Below are 8,730 nucleotides of genomic sequence, written 5' to 3'. Positions count from 1 at the left end.
TTTTTTAATAAGTTTCTACGGCGAGGGTGGCACAATCACACCAAAACCAGCCACCAGAGCCCTTTACAAGTTCCACAGGGCGCGGGGGGGGGGGGGGGGGGGGGGGGCTCGATCCATCAAAACACACACAATACTGAGATCCAGGGGTCAGAAGAACATTCATTCTCGGTTGTTTGTCCATAGACTGATAGAAAGAAGCATGTTACAGTTGTTCTTTTTGAATTAAAGAAAGTATTTCCTGAATTACAACCACACACACACCCACCCCCCCCCCCGCCCACACCACCCCGACCTTAAAATCGTGCCTCAACTCTTTCGTTGAGCTCTGATCCCAAAAAACCTGGAGCCTGTAAATCAAACAAATAAATACAACACATCAATATGCGAGGATTTAAAAAATGAAAATGCTACAAGATATCTGTGTGTATTGAGTCGCTCCTGCAGCTGATCCTACGGCGGTGTGTGTAGGGTAGGTTTTGCGGCACCGGTTGCATATAACTTGCGAGAACTTAGAAAAGCATAGTACTGAATCCCTGAATGGTGGTTTTTTTTTTTTTTTTGTCGTTTTGGGTCGGCTTCCGGAAGCAGTTTAAACTCAAAACGTTGAAAACACTGAAGGGTTTTTTGTTGTTGCTGTTGTTGTTTTTTGCATTCGAGAGCACAAACCCGGGACGATAACGGTAATACTGAGCCAATCGGTCGAAGTTTACACAGAAGGAAAATTGCATCGAGCTAAAAACACGAGGAAACTTCTTTCTCATTTCGACTGGAGCTTCACTCCAGCTGCACAACGTTTTGAACAACTTGGGAATCCCTAACGTAAAGATTTTAGTTGACTTTCTACCCCTTTAACACCCTGTGAACGAGGTAGTGCTGATCCAAGAGCTGCTGGGGGGGGCGGAGGGGGGCAGAACCGAGCGTCCCTGACGTCTTAAGCTTCATTAGGACCTTAGATCATGGCTGATAGTTATTTGCAAATATAGGTACTCGTGCTACAAGTAAATAAGATGATGGCTTCTACTTCCTTCAGGTCCGTGGTACCTTTATGATGATAAGTCTCATACGGGTCCTGATTCCTGTCCTCACGCTGCAGAGAAACAAGCTTAAGACGGTTTCTGAGATCTAAAGATGCTTAGTCGTTAAAAAAAAAAAAAAAAGAGCTCTAGTTAGACAATATTGAGCTACACGAGCTCAATAAAATCTTTTAATTTTAAAAAAAAGAAAGAGAAACAACAGCAGAAAATATTGCAGCTTAAGTATTTCCTGTGTTCCGGTTGTTCACTTGGCTGCGCTACATGTCTAGCATGTAATGATGAAAGCACGTCTTGCCCTGAATGTGAAAACGGTCTGGCAAAAAAAGAAGAAGTTTCTTCGTGTTTCTAAGTATTTCTATCGGCGCAACTTCATTTTTTTGGTTTTTTTTTTGTTGAAACGCTTGACTTTAAACTGCATCCCGTGAAAAAACCGTCCCAAAGCTTGAGGAGAGACTGCAGGTCTGCCGGCACCAGTGTTCGATGTTCCTCAGAGGAAAATTAAAAACTCATTGCTGCCGTCGCAACAGTGACAGATACATCCGTTTTTGTTTTGTTTTTTTTGCCTGACATCTACAAGAGGAACTAATATGGGCACATAGAAATGGCGCCAGGATGAAAGGGAAGGTAGATTCCTCGTCTCAACTCGGTGATTCGTCGTGTTCTTCAGAGCTGAAGAGTCGGCAGGAGTTTAAAAAAACTAAAATTTGAGCATTTTGCTAACTGAGGCTACCATCGTCAATAAATAACCAATAAAGATTGAAGCGACTGGAAGTCTGTTCAGAATTTGCAGAGTGAATTTTTAAAACTGAAAGTCATTGAGTCTCTTCTGCAAATGGAATGCAAGGAAAAAAAACAACTTGTCATTTCCGAGCAGCCCTTGAAAGCACCATGTTGGACGAGATGAGGCGAGGAAAGGAAAGCAAGACTCAGCAAGAGGAGGATGATGAGGAAGAGGAGGAGGAGGAAGAGGAGGAGGAGGGGGAGGTGAGTGGCAAAGATTCCTGAGGTGTATCAAAACAGAGCAGAACACTCGTGATAGAAATCCAGAGATGTGTGCAATCAAAGCAAAAGCAAGCTGGCTCAGCGAAATACATGTACCCCCCCTCCCTCCAGAACCGGACCCGGGTCCGACCGATCCAGAGCGCGAAGCGCTTCAGCATCGGAGGCCCCCCGACACCCAGCGCTAATCCGGATGGCTATAAATACATATACTGTAAATACAGATCTCAGGGTTTGTCAGTGGTGGATATTATTACACCTCTGACAACAGACACGGCAAACCAAAATGAAAAACAAAACTTCATCATGGGATTTTTTTTTCTTTTTTCTAAAAGATTATTACCAGAAGAAAAACTAGAAAAACTAAAGAGAAAGTCGCTGAAATCAAACCGGAGCTGAAGAGAAAAGGGGGAAGGAACGAGGGAGAAAACTGGTCGACGGGCGTATGGCCTCCCCGTCAGATCGCCTGACGTTAGGAGTCGTGGAGAGTGCGATGCGTGACGCGTGACTGCGAACAAGGAGGCGAATCTAAAACCGCGTTCGTCTCACATGAGGTATACCTTGGTTGAAGGAGGTTTATGGTTTTTATCGTTGTTAATGCTTGAAAATGGACCCTCCCCTCCCTTCCTTTCCCCCCCCCTCAACCCTTTAAAATAAGCTTGATTACCAAGTCGTCAGGGTCCGTGACACACTATGTACAGCAGCATTAACACTATAAACATTCAGAAGCTGTTGCTTATTGGCAAAACGATAGTCGTCTGTTAAAAAAAAAAAAAAACACAAGAAAACATCGACTGTATCCAGAGGGGGCGCTCCTCCTTTTTTTTTTTTTAACACTAAAATGCTGTGAGAGTTCTGAGATCGGCACTCGGATCTCCACCAGGGCCGGACCGGCTGCTCTCCCGTGTGACGGTAGAAAAATCAATACGTGATAAAAGTGTCCCGTCTCTTCCGTCGCCGTAACATCCTGAACGGTTCTTGGGGAGTCCCGTCGGTTAGAAATCCTCAGGCACGCGTATCAAAATGAGGTGGGTATCGACGGATGTGGTCGTGAGGTTAGGGCGCAGGGGTGTTTCCTGAACGCGAGTAGCGGCCTGCACTGAAAGAAAAACCGAAAGTAAAAACCGAAAAAAAAAAAAAAAAAGAAGAAGAAAACCACACACACCACGCCGACCAACCAGGGTCGGCCGCTCATCCCCGTTTTTGATGCGGTCGGATCGGCCGATCATAAGCTGGACTCCTTTGGAGGGAGGTCCACGTTGGTCACCATGGTGACGACGGTGACGATCTCTTCCGGGCCGATGACGGGGGCTTGTCGCTGCATTTGGCCGATGCGTTCCTCGACGCAGCCGGCGGACAGGCGGGCCTCGGCCTCGTGGTCCCAGCAGTCCTCGATGGTCTCGCAGAGCATCGCCAGACCCTGGAACGGAAACGCCGTTTAAAACACTTCCTGTTTGTGTCGCTATAGATCGATAGATCGATCAACGTAGATGGGGAACATATTGGAATCCTGTCTCCTCACCGTGTGTTTCTGCCAGCAGTCTCTCAGGCAGGGCCTCAGCTTCTTATGAACCACCACCTCCTGCATGTCCTCCAGAGACGGATGCTGACCCACCTCCTCCTCGAACGGGAGCATGTACTCATCCACCGGGCCTGCAAACGCATCACCGCAAGTGTGTTACATCAGACGGGTCTTCGCTCAGGGCCGCGGGTTTCGACGTTTTCATGCACCGGACTCACCGTCGGCGGCCGTGCACCTCGCCACCAGCTCCCACAGGACCAGGCCGAAGGCGTACATGTCGATTCGCAGGAAGGAGTCGCGCTGGAAATTGATGGCGCCTTCCAGGACTTCAGGAGCCATGTAGCGACGCGTTCCCACCTTAACGTCGACACCGGGACGGAAACAGAAGAAGAGAGAAGCCTGTGAAGGCGTGCCACGCTGCCACCTGTAGGCGATGTCTGGTACTCCCACCTGCTCTACACAGGAGGACCCCGTGGGGGGCCCATTGAAACAGCTACTAGAACTTTACCTGTCCGTGTGTGTCTCCTGCTGATTTTCCCGCTTCAAACTGCAGAGCGAGGCCAAAGTCGGCTATGCAGGCAGTGAGGTTATTCTTCAGCAGCACGTTCTTACTCTTAATGTCCCTAAAACACACAGAGATGCGAAGGAAACGCCATTAAAAGCCTCCTGCAGCCAGAAGAGCCTCCCTCAGGTGTTTCTATTAGCGTACCTGTGAGCGATGGAGGGTTTGTGTCCATCCTTGTGTCCCGGGATGTCTTCGTGGAGGTAGGCGAGGCCGCGGGCCGCCGTCTGGGTGATGTGGCACAGCTCATTCCATGAAACCACGTTGGCCTTCAGGTAGTCCGTCAGCGAGCCCTGAGGGAACACCAGCAGGGAAAAGAGAAACCTGAGTGCTGCTGATGCTGGGGGATCAAACATGGAAACAAAAACCCCTGGAGGTTTTGTTCTTTTTTTGGCAGCTACTTGGCTCCAACGACAGAGATTCCAAACCCAAAAGGCATCAGCTCCTCCCTGTATCCGTTATACAGCATCTTTGTTCTTACATAACATGTCAATATGACACAAGGTCAAATCTGACAAAGACACGTGTAATTAGCTGAGTGGCCACTAGGGGGCGAGCTCCTCCAACAGATGAAGACTCGTCCTGGCCGACCCTTTCCCTCGATGATTCTTCCATCCTGGTCTAGTTTTGTGAAAATGCTAGAGGACCAGCTGAGATTCCTCTAAAAAGACAGCTGTAAATATCTGCGGAAAAGAGGGAGTTGTGGAGCCGCAGATCAAGCTGGCACATGTCGCTAATATGAACGCATAAATCTGCTCGGAAGCTTCGAACATCGAGGCATAAATCAGCTGTCAAGGGCGCCGTGAACTCTGCAATCACCGTTCCAGCGGTGCTGCAGATCTGAAAACTGTCAGGAAACAAAAAGCTTTTTGTCAGTTAGAGCTCAGGTAAACCTAAATACTTTTAAAAAAAACTAATACATACTTATAAAAAACTTTCATAAATATCAGAGAGACTTTCTGCTCTGACTGTAATTACCCTAAAATACAGGTATTTAAAGCACCCTGTGTTGTGAAGGGGTGACTGCAGCACAGCGAGGGGAAGTAAGCCCACATCCTCTGACAAAATGCAGTTTAAATGGAACAGCAGGGAGTAAATTATGATTATGGATCAGTCGGTCCCTCAACCACAACTCTTGACAGTAATCAGATTCCTCCTGCTGGATATTGGGTTCATTACTGCCTCTACTGATGGAAAAAAATTGTAGGTTCAGAGGAGCCCAAAACGATTCCCATGCTGGGAATCGACTGGCGCGACGTCATCGCCTCCGTGTCCACCTCAGACGGCGTACCTTATCGTGGTAGGCGGTGATGAGCCACAGCTCCAGGTCCAGGTTGTTGTTCCTTTTCTCCACGCTGATGAAGTGCAGGATGTTATCGTGCTTCATGCCTTTCACGCTGTAGATCTCGTACTCGTTCTGCCACGAGAGCTTGTCCTGGATCAGAGCGGAGAATGCGTTCAACTTAATTTCATCCGGGAAGTTTCCTCTGGTTGTTGTAGAAATGTCCCGTTCCTTACCTGGATCGGGAAGATCTTCACTGCCACAAATTCGTTGATGAGCTGCGCCTTCCACACGCATCCGAAGCGCCCCCTGGCTTTCACCTCGATCAGCTGCAGAGGCTTGTGTCCCAAAAGAGGGGATGGTGGAGAAGGCCCCGGATCCTGTGAAGAGAGCAAATCGATCAATAAGTAATCAAAGAACACAAAGAACAGAGGTCTTCTTTGGTCTCTAGTAGAGCGTGAAGATAACACTGGGACCAGAGCATCATCAGCAGAGCAGCTAACTCCACCTGATCCTCTGATCGACTCACCCAACTCGCAAGTGAGTTTGACCCAACCTGAATCCAAGGATGGTGATGGCATCTAGCTTCTAGCAGCTTGTAAACGACATCCGTGCCCTTGCGTTCACGTGACGCTGCTCTTATCGGCGCTGCCGCCGTGTTTACTCTCAGCTCCGCTTGTTTGCTTTATTCAAATCTCCTAAATCACGCCGAAAATGTGTCTCGTCATAAAAGAGCAGCATATTTATAGTTCAGGAATTTGAATGAATTTATTCGAATTCAAATCCCCTTGAGGCTTCACTTCTTTGGGTTTACATTGGCAGGACGGCGGACTGTAAGGCTGCCAGTTGAAATTTTGGTAAGAGATCCAGAGCGACATGAATGGTATGAAGGGGGCTGATGGGTAAAAAAAGAAGCACTGTGTCTGAACCCAGTGGGTCAGAACTCGCGCTTGCTCTCGCATTTTCCTGCTAATCCCACACGGACAAAAGCGAACGCGAGGAAGCCGAACGCTCCGAACGTAAAGTAGGCTAAACACAGCTGGTGATGGGGATTAAGCCAATCACTTTCACATGTGACTTCACAGAGAAGGACAGAGGGCAAACAAGGATGCAGAGACACGGGGGGAGAGAGAGAGGGGCATGCAACCAGGGAGTCACATTTCCAAAAGGATAAAAGGAGAGGAAACGGTCTAGCACAGAAGGCCTTTGATGAAGTGATGAAGATCTGAGGCCTTTATAAATGCTGGATCTGCTGGACTAAACTTGGGAGACCAGCCCCCCTCCCCCAAAAAAGGAACAGACTTCATCTTTTATTCTCATTTTAATCCTCTATCGATGCGTAAAGAAACAGAACAAACGATGATGCAGCCCTACTTCTACTGGAGCTCAGTAGGAAGGGACCATCAGTTTAAACTGTGGCTGAATGGAAATAAACATTCTAGCTGCTAAACATCAGCATGTTGCCGGGGCTAAAATTAGCATTTCAGTCACACATCTCACGATTTTGAAATGTTTATTTTAGCAGCGGAACATAGCGGGACTTCCGAGGCTCTGACCTCATCACTCTCTGCGGATATTGTTTCCATGGAGATCTTAGGGGAGTGATGAGAACCTCTTGAACCCCACCTCAACCGCGAGCCTGTGTGCTCGAGCGCTAGCAGCCGGGGATGAGAACCTGACTTTGCTCCGGAATTCTTGTCTACATATGACTTTCATGATCCGTTTGGCGGCGACTGAAGTCGACAATAGCGCCACCAACTGGATTTTTTCTCATCTGATATCACCTTTCCGCCCGCGCCACAAACGCAGCAGTTATCCGCTTGCAGCGTCTGCATTGTTTCTCCACCATCTCGTCATCTTCCGGACTTTTTGACCTGACGAAGCCACCGGGAGTCACCGGATCCGTTGTCCGATCGCCGCGGCTCCAAAACGGTGACGCATTACACCGAGTCAGCAGACCGCAGGAAATAGGAAGACATGATCTGCTGCTTCACGCCTTTCTCCCCCAAAACCTCAAGCGTCTCTCGTCATCCGATCGGGTTACACCTGTCGCATCGGAGGAGGTTCGTATGTGGATAGAAGACACGTTCTAGATTCTTCTCGTTTGGTGTAACCCTAAAAACCTGAGGTCGTGACCTCAAAAAGGGAGCAAACAACTGAATCCGGAGGCTGTTTTCAGCTCACCACATATTCTTACATCACTCTGATCAATTGTGAGCCAAAGCACATTCGCAAAGGCTTATGCTCTTAAGTAATTTACACTCTGTGACTTGAAAATGTTCCAAGGAAGTGGCGATTCTCCTACGCATGCAAAAATGTATCTGCACTCATCCACGGTGTGCAGCAGGAGAAACAGGCAGAGCCGACGCCGCCGTGGAAACCGAGTCCAGTCAGACACAACATGTTACATGTTACATGTTACAGGTGGACATCCACACAGAAAGGGTGGGGTGGGGGTGGGGCTGCATACCGAGCCGCTCCGGCCATTCCCTCCATGCACTAAAGAAATCCAACCATGCAAGATAAACCCAGGCAAAATCAACGGATGTTCTTACAAAGAAGAAAAAGCAAGATGCACTAGAAAAAAAGCAAAGAGATGAACAGAACGGTGGTCTGGGGTAACGTGGAAAGATTCATAGCAAGCTCAGAAGCCAGTATGGGGGGGGGGAATTAATAGTGCTATACTTCAGTTGAAACTGCTCTTACCTCCACCATAATGTGAAAGGCATGCTTGTTGAACAGGAACATAAGAGGCAAACAGAGAAATTATTTTCTGTCAGTTAGTGGATGAAATAGAAGTAGATAAAAGGAGAGGATGGGGCGTCCCTCGCAGCAGGGCGTCTAAAGCTGTGGTTCGGGACCCTTGGCGTGACCCCGCAGAGGCTGGAGGAGGTGTTACTGAGGGCTGGAGGAAACCCCGATGATGCTCGGAAGCGATGCGAATGGAAATGGACGAAACAAACAAAACGAAATGCCGAGTTAGGAATGTCTGCGCTCTGGTGACGAACGTAGAGCGCGTTCGACAAACGGAGGAGATCCACAGCGAGGCTCAAGGCTGGAGGGAAACGCGTAAGAAGATCACCTTTTATAAAGAATTAAAAGAGTTGATTGCGTTTTATGGAACGCCGCATCAGACCAGAAGTCACAAACGTCTTATAATGAAGCAGTTAACATCTCGATCGGGATCAATCTGTGAGATGGGTGAAGACAGAATCGCCTCCAGGATGAGAAAAAACAACAACTATATTTTTACTCTCCGTGTTAAAGTTATTGGTCTGTTTACTCGAACGGAATCAATTCCGGTTGGCCCTCCACCTCACACCTTACTGGT

The 8,730-nt window shown here is 48.1% G+C and overlaps 1 protein-coding gene across 1 annotated transcript in view; it reads right to left on the bottom strand.

The window, feature by feature from the left end:
• Positions 1–298: 298 nt before the first annotated feature.
• LOC137591176 (activin receptor type-2A-like) overlaps positions 299–8,730 on the bottom strand; it is a 28,438-nt gene continuing 20,006 nt past the window's right edge. The window contains exons 5-11 of the mRNA XM_068308998.1: positions 5,636–5,779; positions 5,409–5,552; positions 4,265–4,410; positions 4,064–4,178; positions 3,774–3,912; positions 3,556–3,686; positions 299–3,453 (exon numbers count right to left, since the gene is read on the bottom strand). Coding sequence (XP_068165099.1) covers positions 3,259–3,453; positions 3,556–3,686; positions 3,774–3,912; positions 4,064–4,178; positions 4,265–4,410; positions 5,409–5,552; positions 5,636–5,779 — 1,014 coding nt within the window. The 3' untranslated portion in view covers positions 299–3,258. The remainder of the gene's footprint in view (positions 3,454–3,555; positions 3,687–3,773; positions 3,913–4,063; positions 4,179–4,264; positions 4,411–5,408; positions 5,553–5,635; positions 5,780–8,730) is intronic.

This window comes from Antennarius striatus, chromosome 24, assembly GCF_040054535.1.
Source record: "Antennarius striatus isolate MH-2024 chromosome 24, ASM4005453v1, whole genome shotgun sequence".
NCBI lineage: Eukaryota > Metazoa > Chordata > Actinopteri > Lophiiformes > Antennariidae > Antennarius > Antennarius striatus.
Note: the sequence above shows the minus strand (reverse complement) of the source record. Positions and strands in the feature narration are given on the sequence as shown.